The sequence below is a fragment of the Amblyomma americanum genome, chromosome 6, assembly GCF_052857255.1.
Source record: "Amblyomma americanum isolate KBUSLIRL-KWMA chromosome 6, ASM5285725v1, whole genome shotgun sequence".
NCBI lineage: Eukaryota > Metazoa > Arthropoda > Arachnida > Ixodida > Ixodidae > Amblyomma > Amblyomma americanum.
Window position 1 is genome coordinate 33,303,960 of NC_135502.1, and position 27,107 is coordinate 33,331,066.

The 27,107-nt window shown below is 44.0% G+C and overlaps 1 protein-coding gene across 1 annotated transcript in view; it reads left to right on the forward strand.

Moving 5' to 3' along the window:
* Positions 1-27,107, forward strand: part of LOC144136579 (atrial natriuretic peptide receptor 1-like) — a 244,834-nt gene that overhangs the window by 157,750 nt on the left and 59,977 nt on the right. Inside the window, exons 6-10 of the mRNA XM_077669031.1 lie at positions 9,531-9,666; positions 18,934-19,018; positions 19,926-20,049; positions 20,513-20,584; positions 21,012-21,089. Of these exons, the coding sequence (XP_077525157.1) occupies positions 9,531-9,666; positions 18,934-19,018; positions 19,926-20,049; positions 20,513-20,584; positions 21,012-21,089 (495 nt within the window). The remainder of the gene's footprint in view (positions 1-9,530; positions 9,667-18,933; positions 19,019-19,925; positions 20,050-20,512; positions 20,585-21,011; positions 21,090-27,107) is intronic.

Consider the following 27,107-nt stretch of genomic DNA (forward strand, 5'->3'; position numbering starts at 1 on the left):
ATTTTCCAACACAAAAGATTAAATATTTATTCGTTGTTGCCATGCTTCACATCTAGATAAATAGATGTCGAAATTGTTCCCGTGTCTTCATCGCACTGTCCCTCGAGTCGGGTGGCTGTAAACTCCATTCGGAGAAGGAGAGATGACACCAAACCCTAGGTAGTACAGTATCCTATTTACGGCATTACAAAGAAATTAGTACCCTTCAGTGGGCATGTCACAAACGTACTGACCCTGATGCGAAATTAGTGTTTCTTGCAGGTCTCCTCGTATAGTTATCCAGTGCTGGCAACCTGGCCGAACAGCACTGAGAGTTCGGGCAGAGCTGAATGTGGCGAGCGGCCCGGTCTTCGTTTAGGCCCTTTGGCGTGTAGGAAAAGATTGGTGGTTAATGTGACGTTTGGTTAATCTGGATTAAATGAGAAAAATTAAAAGCGTCTTTGTAGCGTGTTCATCCTTTGGTATGAAGTTTTCAACGTCAGTGTAAAGAACTAAACTTGCCGGCTGCTTCAATTCAATTTTTCGAAGCGACCACACTTCCTTTTAAACGAGCATACCTCCACGAGTATGAGGGCGGGATGGGCCCTTTTGCGTTACTTGCGCATTCGGTGACCTCCAAAATCCTCACCTGTATTTTGACTACGTTGTAACAATTGGACAAGTGTCTTGTTTCATGTTTTCAAATAATGTTTAAGGATACGGCAAAACCTGCTGCACAGTGATTAACAGCGGCATTTACACATTTTTGTCCGAGGAATGGCGCGCATTGATGTCCGTGCAGCGGTTGCCGTCCAAAGAGTGCTCGATCTGAGATCATGAGATTCATGAAGATAACGCGGAAATAGTTACCTCGTGGCGCATGGAGGCGGCGTTCGGTACTGCGTACTCATTAGTGCCATAACTTAACAGCTTAACGCACTCTGAGAACAAATAATTTTACGTGTGCGGATAGCGCAATACGCTCTAACCGCAAAAAGACCACTGTTAGCGAACAAGGAGCTATATTAAGCAAGGAAATAGCGAAAGACGAAATACAGGTGTCGTCACGAGCAGCCGATTTCACATGTAAAATGCCTGCGTCCAGTTCTTTAGCCAACGATCCCATAGGCTATGCTACATCACCATTCACTTAACAGCGGTGACAACCTGTCGTTTTCTAAATACGGCGCGAGATTGAATCGACTGGCGGAGAGATTTTTAAATCGAATTCTCTCGACGACAGGTAAGTATTTTGTTAGTCAGCATAGCGAGAAAAAAGCAGAGATTAATTTTTTATTGAGAACAATCATTCGAGTGAGTTCACGAGAATCTCTTTAAACCAGCAACAACACGCCCCTATAACATATAACATTCCTCCGATTTTGCAAACAGTAGCAGATGATCCACTGGAAGATTCCGGAAAAACGCGCTAGCATTTCTGAGTGCACCCTTTCATATCTGCCCTGGCGGAACATAAACGTTACCGGGATGCGAATGGAGATTCAAAGGTACTGAAATTTATGACCTTATACTAAATGTGTTTCAACGTATTAAGAGTAAAATCATCGGCCGTACATTGGTAATGCATCCAATTATTATGTGATTACAGTATGTACCGAAAGTCGTTAAACTATCCCTTTTGATAAATGTGTAAAGATTAGAATGGGTTAGCAAAGGGGCCTGTGGTACATTTGGTTTGGCTTCATAGGATTAAATTCCCAAAGTGACTCAGGCTTTGAGGAACGCCTTAGTGGAGAGCTCCAGATAATTTCTACCACCTGGGGTTTATTTGCGCTCATTGGCTTTGCAAAGTACACGAAAGTCGTGGGTTCGTCCTAGCGCGTGGCAGTCGCATTTCGGTGGGAACAATATGCGAGAGCCCCGTGCACTGTGCGGTGTCAGTGCAGGTTAAGAGCCCCAGGTGGTTGAAATTGTCCGGAGCCCTCCACTACGGCGTCCCTCAAAGCCTGAGTTGCTATCGCACGTTAATCCCCACAAAGCGAAATCAAGTGCGTTATAATCATACTTCCTAACCCATTCATTCCTATATACATATTCCATTAAAGATGTAGCTATGTTAATTATGTTAAAGTAGTTAAAATACATAAGCTAAGCAATGTTCATCAAATTTATGCAGATTTGTACCCCTTCACATGATTTTGCATATGTCAAAAATACCACTTTAATATTATATATCTTACCTAAATTATTAGCCATGATTGAGGTAATTGCAGAACAAACTGATAATGAAGGGTCTGAAATAGCAAAATAAGCGATGAGCAACTGCGTCATTTAATGCTACTATGCGGATAATCAGCGTAGTTAGGATGAAAGGCAGATAAGTAGCTCAGATGCGATCAAGTAATGGGATTAGCTATGGATTTCATCGCAACACACTATGGGGGACTCTGTACCTGCAAAGCCGACGCACTATAATTACGCGATCGTATGGCCGGAGCGTTACAAAAGCGAGAAATTTCTTAGCGATGTAATTAGGCCTATGATAAAAAAATACTCATCTACGCCGGAATCCAGCACTTCGCATCGGTGCACGCGTACAAGTTTAGCGTTCAATATCTCATTGTTAGAGAGGACTGCTGGCGGGTCATCATTATTTTTCTTTTTGCTTTTTATCGCCGTCTCTGACGAATGCAAGAGAGCAAGTGAGGAGCAAAGTAGGCGAAGAAGTTTTACTCCGCTCAACTGCTTCTCATTCAAAGCGCTTTAAAAAGAAGTATGATGCCGCCATATGTTTATGCGCTATTCAGTGTGGCTTTGCCGCACTGCTTGAGTGGGCGCTAGAGATAACGTTTTCATTTCTGCAAGAAAGCTTAGCTCTTAACCGAAACCGTTCCGGCTCCTGTTCCGGCGAGAGATTTTTATTTGATTGGTTAGATACCGCGGCCCGTGGTTCTTTGGGAGCGTTAAAACCGTTTTGCTGCCTTCCTGAGCAGACCCTGGGGAGACTAACGCATGCATAATGCATTTTTAATCCCGGAACAAATTGAGGGTGTTAAGCATCGAGACCCTGGAATGCGCAAGCGTATTTGCTTTGTTTTATTTTACCGTCCCTGAGATGCACTCTTGGAACGTGCATGCAGACGCCTCTGAAATAGGCGTTTCTCTATGGTTCTTGTTCTTTTTTTCTTTTAGTTCAGAGAAGACGAGTGCTTTTGCGGTCTCCATGTGAATGCGTTCGCTCTTGACTCTAAAATACCCTCCCGTTGAAAAATTGGACATGTGCGTTTTTGTTATCTTATTCGTTTTCACAGTCTATCCAAGCGTAAACAGCCACGCTCTGACGCAAATTATTTTTATTTTCACGAAATGGAGACCATCAGCGTTACCTTAATGCTTAAAAATATTACCTAGATTGTTGTTATATCGCTTGCAGTTCGCTCCAATAATTTTGTATAATAGATAACAGCCTTATGAAATAAGATGTTCGATAACAAGGCATGGTGCGCGCCGTAGTATCAATAGAACTGCTTGTAAATCACGCATGTCAAACTCAAATAGTGCACGTGTTGAGAAATTTGTGCCCTCACAAAACGAAATAATTATAAAGAGCAAAAAGATTCAACATAGTGTCTTTCAAATTACCTCGATTCGACGGCAATCATTTCAAATCCGTGAATACTCCGCTGAAGTCGCAGGGAGAAAAAGTTAATGAGCTACGCAAGTTATGATCATTGTGATTTCACTGTTGCATCACGCCTGCTGTAGGGCAGAAGCACTCTTTCTTTTCGAGAAGTAGTTGTGAGCTTCGCTTTTCAATAAGACGTTAAAGACGATTACCATCCTCACTCAAATGACGAAGCTCTAAGCACTTTTCACGCGCTTTAAAAAGCGTTTCGGCTGATTTGTTTGATTTTTTTTTGCGAAAGTGCTTGTAATGACAAATTTTTTGCTCCCGGGATGCAAGCGCGACTTATGACATCATCAATGATGCAATAATAAAACAGCTGAAAGGTCATATTCGGGTGGCAGTTTTTTTTTAATCGGTTGGGTGCACTTATTTTTTATGATAATTACGAAACGTCGTGGCCCGTTTGTTGAACTAAAATACAGAAGTCCGCACGCCCTAACATGCATGCTTCACCTCCCGTAGTTAATATCAGCGCTGACCTAGCCACCTGGAGTTATCTTATTTTCCGTGTAGTAAACTGACTACTCATAACAACGGTCACGTCGCATTGCAGTACAGTGAAGAGCTTAGCGAACGACGCGCAGTCATAATCAAGTTACGTACAGCATGCCGTTAACATTGTCTCAACATTGTCATAGTCTCGCCTCATTTCTAGACAAAGTTAAGTTCTAACCAAGACTTTATTGAAATGCTGCGAACACAACGTTAGTATAATGAAAAGCCAGAAAACAAAAAATCTCTCGACTATCTTCGACTAACTGAGCAGTGTATGTTGCGCTTGGTATGTCAGATTGCTCAAAAAGGTTCAGGTGCCATTTATATGTGGGAGTGATGATATATGAAAAATAAAACACTTCACGCATCCTACAGCACGTCGCTTCTATAAGGGCAGGTTTCTGGAATACTTATATGATATGCATGCCGTGGGTGGTCCCGGTCGTCTAGATGCGTCCGTAAAGCAACCGGGAACGGCTTACTTCTTGTGGTTTCCCATGGGACGTATTCCACCTGCAGCCAGGTCTTCTTCACCAGTAGATCACCACAGTAGGCTCCTTTGCAGCGTGGCCGTTAGAGCGGCGAAAGCAGTAGCATCTTGTGAGCATCGTCGGTGTTTCAGCATTTGAAATTCAAATGAAATTCATGATTCTGGACCTTGCGCCAATTTGAAGTTCCTCGAAGTGATGAAATCAAACTTGTACTTACCTGCACTGCTGACACTTTGAAGTCGCATGCGTAGGCTTTCTTTGCAGTCCTTGGGCTTCAGACGATGCGCTTGTAATGCTGCTGCTGCTGCTGCTGCTGAATGCTACGAAAAACGTCAAAATATCACTCGGGTATTCTAGTATGCTTGAGTTAGTGCATGTAAAACATGGTTATATTGATGTTTTGCGTTTTATTTGTGTTTTATTTTCCAGCTCCAAGACAGAGGAGAACTTTTACCTTATTGCCGAGTGCTATATGCGTCTCGAGACCGTGAAGTTACCGCTTTTAATTTTTTCTTCTATCATTAATACTTCAGCAACAGTTCCTAGGTTTTTAATTTTTTTGTTGGAGGAAATTCATCGCACGTCTACGAAATCGCATTACCTCGAATGCACTGATCTACAGAACGTTAGACATGTCGGCGAGATTCTAAATATTCCCCCATACATATGCTCGCCTCTTTCAGCAAAGTTAAAATGCTCATTTTTTTTTAGTTCTCATTCTCCTAGGTTAACGAAACCAAACCGAATGGTTCCTAGCGCGCTTGCAAAAGCAGCTTCTGTCATGTAGGCGAAGCGTAAGCAGCTCAGAATGTGCGTATGACGTTTTCCCTAATTACATAAACATGTAAAAAGTCGCTGACAGCTAAGAATGCATAAAACATCAATGTGATTGATGCGAAGAAAAATGCGTTAGCGTGTGTGTTCCGATTTCATGAGCGCACTGACTCGTGGCGCCCTCTTTTCAAAGAGGCGCGAACTAACCCGTGCGGCACGGATTTGTAGCGTTCTCTGTGCGCAGCTGCGAAATAATGCCGCAGCAGCTTAGGTAGGTAGTCGAACACTGAGAAAAGAATTCTACTGGGCATGTTTTTTCATTCATTTAAATCAGCTCCGGTACTCCGATAACCGTATCGCCGAGACGGTACACAGTACGCTATAGCTGTCTACTATCTATGCTGTAGCTGAAGGCGGCTACTTTGCACGCCAGTATCTGATATCCATTTGAACAGAAAACAAAATTTGCTTCTAGCAGTTTTGCTTTGTTCTACAGTTTTTTCTCCAAGAAACGGCTCTGACCCTAAAGCTCGGCTATCATTTTTGTATTTAGAGCACAAATTCTTATCCCTTCTATTTCTTCATTCCCCAAAAAATCATAGCATTCTTAAAGTGAACTTCTTTCACTTCAGTTAGGTTGAAGGCGCTCTCGAAGAGAAGGACAGTAGAAAGGAAATGAAGGAAGGTTAAGCCGGGGATCTCCGGTCAGGCCGCCCCATATTTGAAGAAAAATGCACTACAAAGGTTAACAAGCTTTAACAAAGGTTAACAAGTTTTCAGTACAGCTGCGATAGCTCTCACGCTGCTTGTCTTTGCGCTTCTAGAGTGTCCTGTGGTCCAAAAAACTGCTAATGCTCGCATCATGGTTTTTGTAGAACTCAATATATCTTACTCCTCCAACGAATAGATAGTTATAATTTAACTGCCGGCAAAGGGCGCATCAAGAGTCTCCTGCCTTGCAAGTGATAAACGTTCAGACCGCACTAAAGCACGGAACAAAAAGAAAATTGTTGTTTACAGGCTGCTCCCCCGCAAGGCCTTTAAGAGCAGAGACTGGCGCTCGCACTGGTTTTTTCTTTGCTTTTGTTAAGCACCGGCAGACTACGTTTTTTTTCTCGACTCCGTTATTTGTGGTCCACCATGAATAACAATAGCCATATTTCTTGCTTTCTCCAGGCCTGCATTCTTCTGTTTTATTGAGAATGATCTCGTAAATCACAGCCCTGTAATCGAAATCTCGACGCCCCTTGACGCAAGAACTGCACAGTTATTTTGCGTAAAGCTGTACTCCTGCATACATTGTTCTTTCCCGCAAAGGCAGCATGCATGTAAAATTGCTGTAAAGTTTGGCACCGGAGTCTTCCTGCTTGTTTTTTTTTTTACATAAAATCTGGCTAGTTTTGGGGTCACTAGCACTTTACAACGCAGACTTTTTTTTTTCAAGTAAACATTATTTCTTAATACCTGCGTTAGGGTACGAACCGTTCAACATTTACCTGCAAATTTGCCCAATGTGTATCTCTAATGTTTATTTTTTTTCTTGTCCGTTGTTAATCTCCCTCGTACCTGGGTAGTTATTTACTGAAGGTGCAGCTGATGAGGGGTTTTCTTCAATGCACACATCCTCTAAATAGTATATGAGGCATCTATCGCTCGCAATCACCTGCTCTGCTTTAGTTTCTTTCAAACTAAAAAATAAAACGGCACAGGCAGCCTCTTATAAAGCCTGGTTTTTTTTTCTCATTAGCAGTTCCCAGATATTATATTTTTCTAGTCTCCTAGAATTTAGTAGAAATATTCGGATAAAAAAACCCATCAAGAGTGAATGCTTTAGTTGAGCGCAATACGACATAAGGTCCTTATTTTTTCAGCAGATAATTTATGCATCAAGCTTAAACGAACAACAGCATTTGACAAAAAATGAGCCTAAGTTGAGGCTGTCACCACATAGAACCGTGAAATGGCAGTTATGCCTGGCGACTTCACGTTTTATGGAAATTAGCGATTGTCCCATCCCGTTCCTTCCCTTCCACCACACCGTTCTCTACCAAGAAATTATCATTTCGCGAATGAGCGGAATACAAACGTATTTAGCCAAAGAGCGTAGGCCACTTCTTAAGAACTGTGGTAATTGCCATTGCGTCTATTAATCCGTAAAAATTAACACTTTTATATCGAGAATCTTCTTTTGTGACTTCAAAAACAAGGTCCTATTTTAGTATATATATATATTCTTGTTACGAACAAAACACAAACAAAACTTTCCAGTTTCTGTACTTTATTTTCGTTTCTCTTTGGATCATGGTGCAGGCTTAAAAATTCACTTGCTGGCATTAGTTACCCAAAAGTATGTTTTACTTCCCCTGTATGAACATTTTGGGCCCTTTTACTACGGGGCTATATGCCGCGTGAACTAAAATAAAACAGGCAGTTATTACTCTCACAAGAAGATGCGTAAGCAGTAAACAAGCGCTTGAGTAGGGTTATTTATTGGTTGATTGAGCGGGGCTGTCAGTTGCCCGGTTTGAGTGCGAAAGCAGTATTGGCCACTAGCTCGCAGTTTCGCCGTGCTCGCATTCCCGCCGTGGTCGCACCGCACCACGTGACCAACCACGTGACGAAACACGTGACCGACCGTGTGACGAACCACATGACAACAACCAGCCACACAACCATACTAACCTGGACTCTCAATCAAGATAAACCAAGGCTAACCCAATTATGCCTTAGCTTTCGCTACGTATATCCTGGTAGCAAGGCGGGCGAGTTGGGGATACATATTTAAAAAATAACAGCGCGGAAAACGAGGACTTCAAGGGTAGAAAACACAGGACAAGCGCTGACTCTCAACTAAAGTTTAATCACAGCAAACAGGCAGATATAAGCGAACAGGCAACAACCAATCAATAAAACCACAAGGCACGTGCACTATGTTGGGTCAAGATAGGCAACCTCACCGTCACGCAGGAGCAGGGATGGTTTGCTGATGCACAATCTTGGTTTCGTTTTCATTTTTAGTTGAGAGTCAGCGCTTGTCCTGTGTTTTCTACCCTTGAAGTCGTCGTTTTCCGCGCTGCTATTTTTTAAATAAGTATATCCTGGCAAAGCCGAGCTAAGCCACTGCCAGTTTTTTTTTTGTCGTTATCAAATGCAAGTTTTCATAATTTAACTCGATTTCAGAGCTACTGTTTATTATTGTAGTATATGATACTGCTACGCTGCGACAAACCGAATTACATGAGAATATGGCTGATAGTGAAATGTAGGCTGGCCTTTCGCTACGCCGCGCGCCACTACCGGCTTCATCGTCGTATCCTGTCGCAATTTCATCAGCTTCATTTCGGGAGCACGAGCAAACTTGGCAGTGATCAAAGTTGGGCTTCTGCTTATGAATATGTTCAGAACCATGATAAAGAACTGCTGATGACGTGGGCTGAGGGTATCGTTTAGTATGTAGGACGAGAAATCATTGGTCACTTAACACTACTCTCTTAGGGCCTTAGGTGTTCTGGGCTGAAGACGGTGGAGCAAAAGGACTTTATAAGTCCCAGTGAAGTGGCCTTAATAAATCAGAATAAAGGTTTTGGGATTGTCTGAAGCTATAAATGGCTTGTACAGTCGGGGACAAAAATATCTGAACCACGCATTCCTCAAACGAAGCAGACAAGTCTACTATTAGCCGGCGGCTAGAGACCACACTTATTGAGATGAAAAAAAACAAAATTTTCCCTTTCATCTTCTCTAGTGTGGTCTCCAGCGGACGGCTAATAGCGCAGATATCGGCTTCGTTTGAGCAACACGTGGTCCAGAGACTTTTGACATCGACTGTACATGGCCGTGCGTTTAAGCTTTTAATGAAGCTGACGAATCAATCAGATTGTTCGGAAACCGCTAACATACGTCGCGCATAGCACTTATGCTTATTTTGGTTTGTTATGAACTTGGGTCGTCAAGGTCAGCGGATACGACAAAGTCAAAGTTATATAGCGACTGAAGTTAGGCACTACTCTTGTATGTAAAAATCATCGCCCCACTGCAGCCATCAATCGCTTCGTCGCATCTAGACCATTCAAAACAACATCGCAATGGCTCTATCATTGTGAAGAGCTCTGAAAGCCGAGGCCTTCTTGAAATACTTGCAGGTGGTGGCCAACTACCTGGGTATGCGGCATGAGTTTGTGGACGTTCCTAATCGCACCATACATTGGGCCGGCGGACGTACTGGTCCGCCATCGGATGTGCCTCGCTGTGGATTCGACGGATCGCAGTGCGCTGACGGTGAGAAAGATTGCTTTCTGTTGGTGGGATTTAATACCCAAGTATGCTCTCCCTGAAGAAATTTCTGGGCACATGAACCCGTCAATATGTGAAATGCCAACTTCAATATCCTGTTTGAAACAGAAATGTATAAAGTATGCAAGCATGTCATTAGTGATTTGAGTGTAATGCGAGCTTTTTAAAAGTCGATTAACTTGAACAATATAGAAGCTTAGCGTTAGTGCACATCCATGAGGTCAAAAGTAAGCGCGAGCCACAGCTTAAAGGCGGTACCATTTTTACGATGGCATAGATGGCGCCCATGTGTGTCTGTTTTTTCTACGTCCCGTCTTTTTGCGGTGTTTTTTTTATTTATAAGATGTATTTTCGTCACCTGCAGTCGGGTAACCTCCAACCTCCGACTGCACTGCTTGTCTAGTGACCATGACATTCTGCTCGTGATTGCAAGATTATCTTTTCTCTCCTCGGAAGTAGCGACGGTATCTGGCAAAATCACGCATGTATTATGATGGCAAAGCCTGATCAAGTGCGCAAGGGTTCGAAATTAAGACCAAGCCCTCTTTTGCAGAGAGCTTCATAGTTCGAAAGCTGTTTATTGGGTAAAGAACAATGCATAGCTCATTCATCAGAATAGCTTTGGTGAGAAGGCCTACCTTCGTCGTGTTCTTCGGTTCTATATGCCTTGCTTCATTCTTTTGGGCTGTAAGCGAGTTTATATTATGCCTGCACAAGGCTAAAAAGCGACAGTATCAAGCGCCTTAAAAGACAATGGTTTACAGCTAAATTTTTGCCGGGCCAGAGGTGTACCAGTATAATGTTCAACCCAATGGTGGGGGGGGGGGGGGGCTCACCTTCTGTGCCTCCCGCTTACGTCTCCGTCTTTCTCACTGTTGCTTAAGAAGTGTAATATGCCACCTGTAAGAATTATAATGAAAAAACTCGCAAAATTATACACCCGTTAGCTTCCTGTACATAAGAGGTTCATGATATACTTACTAATGTAACTGATAGTCGATACCGATAAACGTGATAGTTCATTCGGACAAAACAACACGTTTCTTTAAGGACAGATGCTGGGCAACAAACCACATTCACGCCAGAAATGAGCCTATAGAGAAACGTTGGAAATGTTAGGAACCACTATATTTGGACTTCGCCCATCAGGAGAAAAAGTTTATTTGGTATGGTGTAAAAATCAACTGTCACGCAAGCACTATAGCTACCGAGTGCGCGGAGGAACCCTCTGTAAATACGGCACGAAGTATATTCGGGGACTTCACAGCGACCACTGTGTGCCAGAACGGTAATGAGATACTGACAGTCAGAAATGGTATCTTGGAGGGTAAAATAATATGTCCGCTGACTCTTAGAGCAATACTCTTTTTTTTTTCTAGCGGAAAGGAAGAAAGGCTGGCCGGGGGGCGACAGAGTCAAGTAGGACACGAGACAAGGAAACTTTATAGGATAGGATTGTCGTGACTCGCGCAGGACAGGACTTAGTGGAGGACGATAATTGATACACCCTTTTTCGGCTGTGGATGAAACGGGTCCTGGTGATTATTTTAACAGATTTTCGGGTCTCTGAGTTCAGAGCCCTGGCTCACCCGGGAGTGGATAGGTATCCCGTGTATACGGGCCGCAACACTCTAAGGCTCTTCGCGCTCTCTCTTTCTTGGCCAGGCAGGTCTGAAAAGGAGCCAAGAAGGGTCATACAGATCACGATTGAAAGTTTTCCTGTTCTCAGTCCCACCCCAATTTTCATAACCAAGCGCTGCCAACCAATAGCTCACCCCAAAAAGTTAAACCTTACCCGCTGCTTCCCCCCGCCGCGGTGGCTCAGTGGTTAGGGGGCTCGACTACTGATCCGGAGTTCCGGGTTCGAACCCGACCGCAGCGGCTGCGTTTTTATGGAGTGAAAAATGCTAAGGCGCCCGTGTGCTGTGCGATGTCAGTGCACGTTAAAGATCCCCAGGTGGTCGAAATTATTCCGGAGCCCTCCACTACGGCACCTCTTTCTTCCTTTCTTCTTTCACTCCCTCCTTTATCCCTTCTCTTACGGCGCGGTTCAGGTGTCCAACGATATATGAGACAGATACTGCGCCATTTCCTTTCCCCCAAAACCAATTATTATTACCCGCTGCTTCCCAGAGGTAGATGCAGACGGTCTTCTCGGGCACGTTTCGCGGCTTCGGTCGCTGCAGTAGCAGTTTTCTATTTATTCTATCTCCACATTCGGGTGTGCCAACTCCCATTGTCAGAACGGCCGCATTATTACGCAACAAGCAGGACTAAACCAGCGATACATCAGTGGCGTGGGAGAGGGATTGCTCTTATTCGCTAACATGCCTCGAACTACAATCTGTAATGAGATAATGTAGATATAAGGCAGCTGTTTGCTTTATCTCATGATATCCGGGCGCGACTAATTCGGAGATGACTCTTAGCAAACAACGTAAGCTCTTTATTCTCGGCGAAGAGCTTGGCTGCTCTTCAATTGTTGCAGAGCCCGTAACGTAATATTCCGCATGCAATAAAGCAACGGCCGGCTTCTCGGCAGGAGAGAGCTTCAGGGTATGGACTACATAATGAGACGTGTGGAAGGGCTGGGGAGAATAATAGGCACTCCCTGGAGCAATCCCGGCCCGCTGGATGAAGTATTTAGCTAAAAGGTCATTGTTTACGTAAGCCGCAATACTGCATTTATGAAGGCGTTATTGATAGCTGATCACGCCCTCACAGAGCGTGACTGGTGCAAACATAAACATGACATTTGTGTGGACCGTGCGGACGACCCTTATTCCAAACAATGGCGCTTTCATGCCTACTAACAAGCCACGTGCCCTTTAGAAAATTGTTTCTTTTTGCCGAGGAAGGCGGAAGGACCCCAAGGCCATTCCTCTCATCGGCGCTTTTCCTAACGTGAGGCCCGGCTGCGACGAAGCCTTAATTGCCCTGCTCGCCCCAGGCTGATCTCGGATTAGGGAAACATTCCGCCGCCTCCATTAGCGACGCTTCTTTGCTCAAGCCGCCGATTGCTTCCACTTAACGATCTGCTTCTAAGCGAAGCAGATTCTCGTGAGCCCTGAAGACATTCTGTGAGTGATTTCAGCCTTTGCTTTAGTCTATTTTTGAGATCAAAGAGAATAGGTCTTTTATTTTCAAATTTGTAGGAAGTTTGTTCTCGTGGCCTTGCAGCAGGGTTATCCTTTATATGAATCATGAAATGCTTTTAGCTCCTAATCTCAGATCCTATTTTTGTCTTGCCCATGTGAAAATATTTTACTAAGGTTGGTGTATTACGATTTTTTTCATGGTGCACGCAGAAGAGAAAGGTTTCTTGAGATGTGCGGAAGGCACAGCCGCCACTAGCGGTATGCAGGAAATAGTCCAAGCGTCACCGCAGTGTTCAGATTACGTCATAAACATACTAGGCGTCGTTTTACGCGCCAGCACTAGTAGAACATGTGCATCCAATAGCGAAAACACGCAAATGACGGAATGTGAATGTAGATAGCATTAAAAATACTACATACGTAGACATTATTCATATCAACATATTTACGACGGAACATGAGCAGTGGTACTCGGCTAAGTTGAAGACTTAATAATGATAATAAATTAATAATAAAGAGGTTCATCCAAAGAGCTGTGACTCTCTTTATACGCAAATGTAAAAGCGAGGAAAATTTTATTTACATCTTCACAATTGCCTTTTGCCGAGCCTTAGCGCTCATTGTCGATAGCAACAGAAATTATTGCTCCAATGTAATCGTAATGACCGATATTGCTGTCTTTGCGGTAAGCTTGGTTCCGTCACAACGGCAAAAGACCTTGCCACCACATATGCTCTACAGAAGGCAGTTTTCGCACACATAACTGTATAAAAACTATCAGCGATATAAAAGGGGTTGTCAAGAGTGTCTGAAAGTAGCATACCACGACCAAAAGCATAACCGTTTCTTTTCCCTACAAAAACATTAGTGATCTCCCTGGCCTGAGCCAAAAGTACCATACTGACCGGGGGGCAGTGGTTTCGTTAATGTGCTGCCTACGGCCGCCTGGTACTTTGGGCGCTGAAGCGTGTTTATTTAAGAATGGGGTAGGTAGGATGCAATGCAGTTACCCTGGGCTTTGTACAATGCAGTCTTCAGAAATAATTTGTTACACGCGCGCATTGTCGATGCAGATACAAGTGTAGCTGCCCTGCCCACGATAGACTGAAAACAGCTCGGAGAATTTTCTGATGTTTCATGAGCGAGTGCTTCAAGGCATGATGTTACCACGAGAACGTACTTCTTCGATTCGTTTTTGTGTTCTTTTAGACCAAGAGTGCACCTTGTGAAATTTTATCCGAGGCTCGGGGTTCAGCCATTTGTACGCATTGATAATACTTTCGACTCGGGGCCCCGTACATTGACGACACTACCCAGCGTTGAGCAAAAGTTACAGTTCATGGATGCCTATAGTTTCTCCAATTTATCAGGGGGCACCAAGTAATGAAGTTTCTTAAACCGAATGAGCTCAAGTCACTGTAGCAAGGGCCGCTGGAAGTATAACCTCGTGTGCCATTTCTGGGTTGACTGCATCACTAGAATGCGGCACTGGGTTGAAATTGTGCAAGTTCTTAGGAATTTGATATTAATATCACACGATACAATATTCTATGTACACGATACTTTTCGTTTTATCGTAAAGGCTGCTGCTTTAAACTACCGAACGCCAACTGTGTCTGCCTTATTCTTTTTTTTTATTCACGTCGCAACAACACCATGCTTGTTTCCGGCAAGGACAACAAGGTTTGTTTGCAAGCAGATGTCTTTTTTTTTCTCACGTTCTGCTTGAGTTGTCTCTAAGTGTGTAGAAGCTGCAAGCGTGCACCAGCTTCCTAGCTTACAAGAATATCACTACAAGAATTTGTCGTAGCGAGAGGACATTAATTTCACGGTTCCAAGGACTGACCGGTACAGTTCCACGGTAAGCACCGTCTGGAGAGGATCTGATATCCTGAGAAGAAGGGAAGCAAAGCATGAAGCAGTATGGTTCGCAGATAGCGACTTGTTCCAGCGCAAAGGAGGAGGCGTGTCAAATGAAATTTCCCGAGGGAGGCAGCTCGCTACCAGCTGTGATTATCTGCCGGCTCTTTCAATAACAGGTCCGGAGGCCCAAGACACGGGAAAAGTTTTGCTACGATTGTCGCGGTCGCTGAGTCTTTCACAGCATCCTGTATAAATCTTGTTGTGCGGACGTAGCGGCGGATCGAAACGCATTCTCAGGACAATCTTTCTTTCTCCTCCCTTGTTTCCATGCTGCGCCACCTTTTCTTTCGGCTTATCGAGTGCGCACTGGATTTTTGAAAGTGGGTTAGAGCAGCAATAAAGGAAGTATTGTGTGCGAGTTACTATTACAAAAGCGATGGCAGACAGCATGCAATATGCCAGGCGTGTACATTATTTGTTTCAGAAGCAGTTCGTGATGACGCTAAGAGCGAATAAGAAACAAAAAGTAAGCAGCTGTAACAATAAGTAATGTAGGTCATCTATTATGGTTTCGCCCAGTGCTTAACACTAACAGGACACAATTTAAAGGCACCTGAACGCTCTTGATAAGACTTAATTCTTCCAAACCTATTAGACCTGCGGCCGACGTGTGCGCTGTAAGAGAGTAGTGATGGCGCTTCAATCATTCCTTGAAGAAAACGTCATCCTTAGGTTAATGGTGGTTTAACGTCCCAAAGTGGCTCAGGCTATGAGAGATGCCGTAGTGAAGGGCTCCGGAGATTTCGACCTCGTGGGGTTCTTTAATGTGCACTGACATCGCACAGTACACGGGCCTCTAGAATTTCGCCTCCATTGAAATTCGACCGCCGCGGCCGGGATCGAACCCGTGTTCTTCGGGTCAGCATACGAGCTCCATAACGACTGAGACACCGCGGCGGCTCCCCATCCTTAGGAATAACTAGGTGTTACTTGAATGGACTCAGTAGATGTTAAAGTTTGCTACCTCTCTTCATTAATGTTCCGCGAGTGCCTCTAATGTCGTTAGTATTCATTTTCCGGTAGTCACGTTACCAGTTCATTATTGCGAGTAGCCGGATAATCATTTTTGATGTTCACAATAATGTGTATGCGAATAAGTCTTTCTTGCGACCGTATGTCCTTTCTTATTTTTATGTACCGGTGTTCTTGCTTACGCAATTATGTTATGTTCTTACTTGCTGGCGCGTCCTCATCTGCCCCTGTAGTGTATTGTTCATAACTTACAAATTACTTTGCATTTACAGTGACTATGACTCCTCTATATCTCGTCCTGCTCACAAGAAAAGTCGGCAACGGTCCGTATCACGAAAGAGCAGGTGGCCCACCTGCCACAGTCGGCAACCTGCCCACCGTGACAGGTGGCAGTAAAATTAATTTTAACGAATCCAGAGCAGTTGCCACTTGCCCCTTGGCACGGCGCATCAGCTCATTGGTCGAGAGATAGACATCCTTCCGGGAGACCCGGAAGAACAGCCTGGGGTCTCACAAGCCCCATCAATGCTTGAGATACCCTGAGATACCCTGTAATGAGACACCCTGTAATGCTTGAGATACCCTGTAGTCAAGTTTATTTCTCAGCATCCAAGGTCCACTGGACAATGGTATGAGGAGCCCCGCAATCTATGAATTTATGAAAGAGGAGCACTATTACTCGTAAGGGTACGCTACGCATCCTCCATGTTTTTTTTGTTTTTTATTGCTTCCAGTGTGTACATTGTGTTCTTTATTTTGTGTTTTTTTTGTACGACGTACATGTGCTGCGCTTTGTTGAGCTTTATGTCGTCAGTATAAACGTTTTCTTCCAATGTGTGCATAGGAGGATGTTGTAGTGGTAGTAAACACTTTATTCAATAAATATCTTGACGCCCCCAAACTGGGAGAAGCACTTAGTCCAGGGCTCCTGTGGCCTTAGCAGTTGGATGTGCCCACTGAACAAGCTATGACGGCCTACCACTGCTCATGTTAAGGGTTTGGGTCTTTCGGAGCTGCCTGCATGATTTATGAAGCCCATGTAGGGTGATATAGTCTGGGTAAAGAAGTAGCCGGCGCCCCTACCAGGCACCAACCTCTCTTTTAATGCCCGTATAAATAAAAAATTATATTTAGGAAAAATTATAACCTTAAAATGGAAACAAAACTAGTGTATCTAAACCAATAATTGTCCAAACTTGATTCCCTTGCATTACTTAATTGAGCTACCTATTCTTGAAATGCATCCTTACACAAAAACTACCTTAGTATGCGCTCTTTTATTTTTTGGGTGTCACATTACCGGCAAATTTATGGCAGAGTAAGAGCGCAATAGGGGCTGTGATTAGACGCCTAAAAATCGAGGCTTCGAACCTCGAGCACATTAGCAGCTCCAGTGAGAAAAACTGGGTGGGTCAGCCGCCGTTCATGATTTCATAACCGGGAAATGCTGGGCTTGGCAGTTTCTTTTGCGTCGCGATCCTGATCCATTTGATCCGATGCGCTTTTGGGCCCCCCGACGGCTCTTCGCTTTTTGTTTCCGTGGCAACCGTCGAATTGTCGTCGCTGCTTCCTGCGATTGCCGCGAGGGTTAGATGCCGCCCTGTTAACGAGCAACGCTTCCCTCTCCCGAGCTCGTGCAGCAAAGATGCGCTCTTCGGGGTCCGCTGCTGGCGCAAGCAGAACGAGGTGCAACCGCCGTTGCACGTTCATTAGTGGACTCGTCTTCGCTGAGGCGAATAGAGAATGCGGAGCGGGGAGGAAGGGAGGGAAAGGGAAGAACGCGTGAGAAGAGCGAGCAGGAGCAGGTTGCCTTCAACTGCTTACTTCTCCCGACGTGAGAAAGGAGAGGGAAAGAGTCGGCAAGGTGCAAGTGCCGCTTAAGAAACCCGAGCAACGGATGTCTTCCCTCGCACCGCCAGCCGGCCTGTCCGGGTTAATCTCGTTAGGGGCATCTCTGCCCCCGCGGGCAGCCGCTTGGTGCTGCCAACCTTGGACGCTGAGGCCAGGACCCATATATCACGGAGCCTTTCGCCGAGCTCGTGCGCGAAGCACGGACCGGCGAGGAGGCGCGGCCAACCAGGGTCCTTCTCTCGGGAGTGCCTTAGCTTCGGAAGCGAGGAGAGAGAAAAGGGAGGCTGAAATGGAGCCTTCTCGTAATGCAGGTTCGCCGCACGAGAACACTTGTTGAGCCTCCGTCACCTCGTTTATTGGAATTCATGGGAACGTGGGCCGAACGTAAGCAAGGAGACAGTGCGAGAAAACATTTTCTTTTTTCTTTTTCCCTTGCTATAGCAGGCTTGTTTTGTACTAGAACTGAGCTGGGGCGTCTGCAATGTCATGAGGCGCTTCAGGGTGTGTAGCATCGAGGACCTCTTGATGTATTCCTGTTGCGTGCAGCAATAGCTTTAGCACATTGCTCAATCTAAAACGTCGTCGCTGGTATACACAGAGGAAACCAAAGAGCTAAAATCAATTTGCCCTTATTTTTGTTCACTCGGGAAATATCGAAAACTTCTTCACTAGAGGCAAATCCCTACAGTTAGTTTTGACTTTTTAGCGGGCTGTTGAAAACAAACATATCTTATTTACAGCATTTGATCAATACTTTGTTACTTGCCAGAGCAACCAGAGGCCACTGACGCACGCCCCACTTGAAGGCTTGGGATAAATTTTCTCCATGCGCGATTTATTAACATGCGCCAATGTCTCCGTACGCAGGTGATTTTGCATCTCAACTACGTTCAATTAAAATGCGTCTGATTTATTCCGTAGATTTATTGGATATGGTTTTAGTAATTAAATTATTCCTACTTAAACAGCATGACAGAGACAGTTTTTGTTCCTAATATTTTAAATCTTGCAAAGAGTAACCTGATATACCCGTGTCAGGAGATAAATGTGACATAACGTACTTCACAAGTCCGATCAATGGAACAAGAAGTATTTGGCATCTATTTCTTTATTGTAGCAAATGCATTCCTTAAGCGCTGCTGAAATGGATATCACGTACGTCAAGATGAAAACAACAGCGCAAAGCTCTTAGTACCTTAAATAATGTTGAAACTTTGTAATCATCACCTGCATGTAATTCCACCCCCTAGGTAACATCCTGATAAGTGTGCTTATCGTATGAAAATGAAACAAAACAAAAATACACGTGCGCGCCGGCGCATTCAATAGTAACACGCCCACACTTTCGTTTGTTTTCAAAATTTTCGAACTATGATATAATAAAAATGTTGGTCTCTCTTCTTTCCAGAAACCCAAGGGAAATATATGATCATTACTTCCGTTTTAGGAACTCTTATGATCATAGTTTGCCTCGCATCGTTCTTCGTGTACAGGTAAGGTTCGGATAATATGTCGCTTATCTAATCGTTAAAAATTTTACCTGCTTAGGATTAATAAAAATAGCAGCAGTTTAATAGTAACCAGAGGATAAAAATATTATTATGAAGTGGGATACTGTTTCTAAATTTTACACCAAAGAAACAACGAAGTTTATTTTCTTCGACGGTGTACTGAATATTCCTTACGGCAAAATAAGTTTTGTTGTAGTCAAGGTTATGATTGTTTGCAATATTGTAGCCGAAGTGATAACTTGGTGTGTTGAATTGCTTTTGATGATCATTCAGCACTAAAGAAACCTACGCACTATAATAAGTTCTTAAAGATTATCATGATATTATCATGTCAGATTATGTCTCTGTTGTCCTTTCTTTAACGATATTCGCGCTGCCATATAATCTACTATGAACCAGCTAGCCCAGCAAGCAACCATTCACGCAATTGAAGTTTGGCAACCGAAGTAGTTCTAAGAAATTTCTTACTGTGTGCTTTAGAAAATGGCAATGCTAAAATCTCTTGCAAGATTTTTCGTGGCAGTACAGACCAACACAGAGATAGGAGAAGATATATCCCTGTCCTGTGTCTTCTTTCTGTCTTTCCTCCTGCTGCGCTGAAAAAGATTCTCTCAAAGAGTGTATGCACCAACAAGCCTTGCTTGAGGTTTTCATCAAACCTCCTGAGATTAAATTAAACTAAAGCCTCTCGGAATGCTTGTCCGCAATTACACCGACTCATTTATCAGTCATGTCCTTTTTTTAAAAAAAAACCTGTGTTTCGCGTAAAAGACTTTCTAGTAACGCAAAGGGCCCAATGGTTATGTTTATGGTAGCTGTTACTTTAGCATGAGTATATCATGTGTATTTATTTCCAGGCAACCATTTATTTTGTCTTACTACGATGCAGGCACTTCAAGCTTGAAGCTGAGCTGGCGTCCATGACTTGGAAGATTCGGTGGGAGGATATCAATCAAACCCTTTCAAACAAGCACGGTGCCTTCGGGTCCAGATTAAGCCTTGCAAAAGCAGGTGTAAGCAATCACTTTTAAGGCACATGATATAGTGGCACAGTCGACGTTTAGCTGTTGACATGCGCATCCGCTGCCGTCTGCCAAAAATAGCCTTCAAGGGTGTATTGAGCTTAGCATTCTTAAAGCAAATCATATTTATGGCGTTTTTTTCCTCCAATAGGTCGCAATTGCTAGTGTAACGAAATAAACAGGTCCTTTGGGGGACAATCATATCGCTTTCTCAATAAAAAACAGAACTTCATTAAAGCTTTGTAAATGGTCTCAACTCAAATTTATTTTTTTCAGAAATAGTTCCACAAAGTTGTAGAGTTCATAGAAAAAACTGTTTTCTCGGCTTCTATTGTAGTCGTGCCTAAACGTATGCGTAAAATTCGTCATAAAGAAAGTGTTGCAATGTTCTCAGTGTGAAATGATTTCGAATTTATGATTTGATTAGAAAAGTATTCCTTTTTATGTTGTGCAGAGTAGCACGTCGTCAGAAACGCTGGCACTCCGGAACGAGCGACAGATGTTCATCAGAACCGCCTACTACAAAGTGAGTGTGACACTTTCTAGCCACCCTCTCTCTCTCTTCAGAAAACAGCGCTCGAAGTTCAGCTCTGTGCACATGTAAAAATACTCTGTGTAAGTATTTCTGCACTGTGCGACGTAAACTTTTTTAATTTTTTTAGTGGCTGCGCTGCAGTTTCATTAGTAATGTTTAAGCAGTATATTATTGCTCTTTAATCAGGGGTAGCACGAATAGCATTATGGGCACTCGGCGAGTGCGTGAAAATTTTTTCAAATATAAAGAATGTATTTTTAGCTTTACTGTTTGCTCAAAACATAACTGAATTCTCCGTGCTTACATTTGTCGAACAAGAAGATTCACAAAAGTTACTTAGCGTAGTGCTAAAACGAATGGCATTCAAGCAAGCGAATTGTTCACTTCAAGACTAACTGAAGTTCAAATGCTTTCGCAGGACACCATAGTGGCGATTAAGCCTTTGAATAAGGCACGGATAGACATCACAAGATCCCTACTTCTGGAGCTGAAATACGTAAGTACCGAAAAGCGCTCACCCCTTTCCTGAGGAATAAGTGTGAGTCATATTTCATTTTTATGTACTGACCTTTATACGCTATCGTTCAAACGGCTGCTTCCGAGCTTCCAAATTTCCATCATGGCGGAACGAGCTAGCTGTCTCGCGGAATACGCGCGTCGCTAGCGCCTGCTGATTTGTTGCCTTCTCACTTTACGAGAAAATCAAGTAGAACCCAGCGCACTCCGCCATTGTGGGGGTTCTTTTCCGCAATAAGCTTTATTTGCTTAAACTTCCGCTTTTGACACTGCTTAAAGAAAAGCAAAAGATTCTCAATAAGCCTGCCTCCGAACTGAAGCGCCTTTCCTGCAGCGAGCTCATGCGCGGGTTCAAATTGATAAGCCTGTTTTCTGGGGTGAAAAGCGCGGTCTCGGAGGCGACGTTTTATTTTTTCCAAGTGTTGTATTATTCGCGAAATTGCTTAACTCGACTTCCCGACTTTTATTTCATTTTGGCCTTCAGTAAAGGCATATTTCATAAGTAAAGCTGGTTCTTGTGTGAAGGTTTATGATTCCTTGTGTTTTCATGAAGCAAAGTAGGGGACATTTGACCTTTTAATTCGAAGCATTTCCAATGCCTTTCCAAGAGAGCGTATCGAAAGTGTGAAACTGAGATGCTGGTGTAAAGTTAGAGTTCAACGAGCAGTTAATATTATTATATTCTTAAATCATATCTAATCAAAAACTTTATTTTTTCTAATCAAGAAAGAGGAAGCTGAAGCAAAAAGCCTAGCGCCTAACGAGACCTCAGCTTTCTTGTACGGTTTGCAGTAGAGCGCAGCGGTAAAAAAAATGAACATGTTACAAAGCAAAGAAAAATTCAGCGTATTAGCAAAATAAAGAGAAGGGGGCTCACACGTTGCATGAAACGTGATCACAGCAGACCAACAAAATATGACATAAAACCAGACTTCGCTTGCGCACAGAAAATAAATAGGTGGAATATTTAAGGCTGTTCAATGGTTGTAGTATTTATCGGACACAAAAAGGGGCTGTGTTTGTTAGGTATCCAAGATAGTGTCTGAGCGTCAGTGCACTAGAGTTTAAGGATTAAACGTCATTTTGCATCAAGTAGCGTTTGGTTATTGCATTACAAAGTTTGAGAGAAACCCTAAAATCAAGATCACCCATAAAATTATTTAGGGCGGAAGGTGCTTGATAGTTTATTTTCTGTTTCCTGTAGTAGTGGTACGTGTCCTAAGGACTAGTTTTTTTTGTAATCTGAGTCAGTGCTGTGATGACGAATTGTCTGGAATGGTATTATACAGCCGGTGTTTGTAGATGTATTAGAACAAACGATAAAAATATACCTTATCTGCTTTAAGTAAGCTGTGTTTGAGGCCTGCCCAGTCCAAAAAGAGAGCACTTATGTTTTCAGGATTTACAGCTTCGAATGAATTGTGAATATTAAAAGCAAAAAACGGACTGGTACACAAGTCTAGGGTGCCAGTTTAACAAACCTATTACCTACATGAAAGACGGTGCTATATAACTGCTCGTTAATATACAGCTCCGAGTTGCTGTTCTGCTGCACTGCATCATAAAAATTTGGGAAGTGCTGCCATGTCACCTTGCGCAGCTTCCTAAATGTATAGGTCTGCGCTAATCAGGTGTGCACCTGAGCGCGAAGAGCAGTGCATGCATAAGCTACCCCCCCCCCCCCCCCCCCTTTCATGCTCATAGCAAATTTGACGGTCATATTTCGGTCATATTTTTATCTTTGTGCTCTGTGCTCTCACTAGTTCTGGCTGTCTATATTATAGGTGTGTGCACTCGTGTGGGTGTGTGGCATCGCGATATGATCCCTGTAGAAGCAATAAAAGCTCATGTCTCTGGCTCTATTGGAGTGAGTAAAACTACTGTGCTCGTCCTCAGCCTAATTGGCGAACAAAGAAAATTAAACACGTCTCACCGGCTCAATTACGTCTTCTCTAACGCTATATTAGTGAGTTCAGTATATTTGTGAGTTCACTATTCTGCTGAATAGGAGAATGGTGTTTTGCATCAGAAGCCCTGTGGGTGTCATTCTAGGGTCCAATAGAGCAATATAACCCGAAACGCAGCGACACAAGCTGCTTGGCTTCCATTTGAATCAGTTTGGCTTTGTAAGAAATTAAATGTAGGGGCTTTCTGTTTGCTTTCCGGCGCTTCAAACGGCGTCGAATCTGTACAGAATCAAGGTTTCCTTGAGTTTGATGAATGAACTTGTATGAATTTCTGAAATTTATTCACCAGACGCCCTGAAAAAAATTACGGAAAGGTAGCCCAACTGCAAAAATCAGTGCCATAAACTCGACGAGAACCCAACGCGGTGGCTCAGGGGTTAGGGCGCTCGTCTACTGAGCCAGAGTTCCCAGGTTTGAACCCGACCGCGGCGGCCGCGTTTCGATGGAGGCGAAACGCAGAATGCGCCCGTGTGCTGTGCGGTCAGTGCAGGTTTAAGATCCCTAGGTGTTCAAAATTAATCCGGAGACCTCCACTACGGCACTTCTTTCTTCCTTTCTTCTTCCACTCCCTGCTTTATACCTTTCGTTAAAGCGTGGCTCGGGCGTCCTCCAAGATATGTGAGACAGTTACTGCGTCGTTCCTTTCCTCAAAAACTAATTTTCATTTTCATTTTTTACTTGACGACCAATAGTATTGTGAGGAACGATCAATATCCTGCCACTTCTGCTCAGATAACATCAGTATTGCATCCTAGGTATTACCAGAAGCTTTCCGATGGACCGCTGCAAGTCCCTTGAAACAACGCGCCCAAGGAATCGTGATGTTGCTCTCTATTGCTGACGCTTCGTGCGATTCCGTCGCTAGCGGATGTCTTCCATTCCCGGGTGCATCGGGAGTCTTCCCTCGAGAGGAAATCTTCGGATGCCTCGTAGTACGACACCCCGAGGTCTTCTCTGCTGTAGCTCTCCCCCCCCCCCCCCCCCTTTCCTTTCAATCACTCGAAAGCAGCGCACTTGTTAGTGAGAGGCCTAGCTTTGAAGCGGCCGTCTATAGGCATCCGACATGGGTACAGTAAGATGCTGACTCGCACAGTGAAAAGAGGTAGACTTCAGTCGGGCCACGAGTAAAAGGGGAAGACGCGGCAGCGGGCCTGAGATTGAGGCGACGCGCACCGCGCGGGCTTCGACGCGCGATCGATGCCAAAACCACGCGGATCTCAATCTTTGTGCGTCGAGGAGGGTCGGGCGCTTCTTCAGATTGAGTCCGGCATCTTGAGCGCGCTCCACTTTGTATGGAGATGGCGTGGCTTCTCCGGGAGGGAAAGGGAAGTGGGAAAGGGTTAAGGGGTGTGTCTATGTGCGCAGCTTCAAAGGACGAAAACTAAACGAGAAAGAAGCTGGCGCTGTGGGTAGAAAGAGGTATATGCCTTCAGAAAAGCAATAAACGAAAAACAAAACAAAGCTTCTGTATGAGAAAGCCATAAATGGAAATTACTCGCCTCTCTGTCGGGAGGGGGGGGGGGGGGGGGTGGCTGCGGTGGAAGATGCGGGCCCCAGAGGGCAGTGATTGTGCCGCTTCGCTCGGGTGAACGCGTATCGTTTTGTCTTCGTCGCTAGGATCACCGTCGATTTACAGGAGCGGCTTCTCCACCTCTTTCATTTTAGCGCTTTTTTTTTCTCTCGAGATCACGGCCACAGGCTTCGAAGCCGAGCCGAAATTGGACATGGCAGCTGAACAACGCCGCCACCAGCGCCCGGCTTTGTTGGTCTCGTTCTTTGTGATGTTCGTTGATGTCCAGGCTCCTTCTGCGAATTGGTCGTAAGTTTTCATTCGAAAGCGAGGGCAGGTTTCTGATGGCGGCCAGGTTTGCTTGCGTCACTGGGACCATAAGAAGTAAGCTTTGTCCTCGGCAAAAAGAAATAAATCTTGATCTTTAATGCAACAAAATGTGCGCAATACAGTACTGTGCCCGAGTGAGTGGTTTATGTAGTTAAGTAAGTGCACTTCGTTTCTTTATGTTTTAATTTGAAGTTGTACGCTTGAGCTGGTTGTTGTTGATGCCACCCTCCAAAGAAAGGGCTAAGCCTGTGTGTGTGAGAGAGAGAGACTCTTTAATGAAGAAACAGAGAATTTAGCCGGCGTTTCAATATCGCTTAAGCCTGTGTGAACTGCAATTTGTGCGCATTGCAATTTGTGCGCATTTAGCACGAGCTTTTTGATTCTTCCTTTTATTATTCTTGTTCGTGCGTCCAAATGCCTGCGTAGCTAATTTCGAAGATTATGATGTTAACTTTCAAAGTGAACACCGTAAGCGATGCAGGTGGAGGAATCTGGTGATTGTTGTGAATATCGTGGTGACTACAACATATGATATGACGCGGGAAATGCTCATTCACCGCGTCATAATAAATGGCGTACGTCAGACACAACCGTTAAACGTATACATATGACCAGTATTACCCTTCGTACAACATAAAAGGAGTTTGTTTTGGATGCCTTGTTTTCCACATTTATTTCTGTTTTTAGTGAGGCAGTTTTAGCAACATTAAGAAAAAGAGAGAATTGGACGAAACGGCAACACTTGAGCTCCAGTAACATCAAGCACTCATGCTGCTTACTTCGTTTCTCTTGCTGACATTTAGAGTTCATTGAACCCTTAGCGAGCTGCAGTCTAAGCTATCGCTAGGTTTGCCTCCAGGAATACAAACAGCATATTATGTATAATGCCACGCTCGATCTCAAATACTCTGCTTTTTTTTTCCTGAATTGATGCGCAACACGCAACGTTGTTCTTAAAGCTGTAAATCAGCGAAGGTACTAAGGAACTAATATCATTTAACGCATAGGGCAAGGCACAGATAAAAGTGCCTGGAATGCGCGCTTACTTCAGGCTCTTTTTTTGGCCTCCACTTCAACGCCAAAATTATGCAAAAGTTACTTTTACAGTTTTGCATCCACCATTTCATTTCTTTTTTAATCGATTCAAGGTCGTCTTTTCGTGCCAAAGGTATAAAGAATAGTGAACAAAACGTACTTACAGCGTCTATCGACAAAATATTTTCCATTTTACTCGATGTGTTTGCTTTAGTTTGGCTCAGTGATCTTCCTTGACGCCAGGCACTGTTTGCGCGACCATTTTATTTGCCTTCATTGAATCTGTTTATATCAGTCGGTCTTCCTATCTTGACACTACAGAAGACGCGAAAAAAGTTATTGTTGTTTGTTATTTTTGAAAATATTTTGTTTATTTTTTATGTGATTGTAGCCACTCATGCGTATAAGAACTGTTTTCGATGGCGAATAAGGTTAGTTGATAGTCAGCACTCGTCGTGTGTTCGTCTTTTGTCTGCGTTTTTGCGCTGTTTTCTGTAATGGATCCCCACCAACACGCCCAACTCGCTCTACTTCTACAAAAAAAAAATATTGGGAGTGCCACAGAAACTCCCACCCCTACCTTGGCAGAATCGAATACAGCACGAATGATAATATGAAGACGCGTCTATAGCAATTTCACACCCCATGTTGCGCTTCTGCCCAACAGCGCACTGTACAGAGTTCATGGGTGTTTGCAGAAAAGTCCTACTGAAGCGGCAGCGTACAGTAAGACACGCACGCGATAAAAATACTGCGTTTTTTTTTCAGACTCCTGTTAAAACCATCCAAAGAAATAATATGAAATCAAATCCGTGGAAAGGCCGCTGCGAATAGCCAGAAAGCGAGAGCAAGCGAAATTACGCTGGGGGGAAAGCGCGAAGTGCAAACATTGGGAAAATTTACCCACCTTTGGTCTCATCTCCGCGCCACTGAAAGCATCAGAGAAATTGTGCCGTGGGCGCAGTGGGTCCTGCAGGAGAAAGAACGCACGGGTTTCGTGCGCGACCGTGGCATGAGTGCGCGCTCCTCATTGTCATTATCGGCGAGCGGCGGCCTAATTTCGTCCGTCGCTGCTACCACTGCTGCTCTTTCTACGCCCCGACGGCCAGTCGCCTGTTTGTCCTCCCGCCCTCGATTTCTCAGGGGAGCCCCGGGA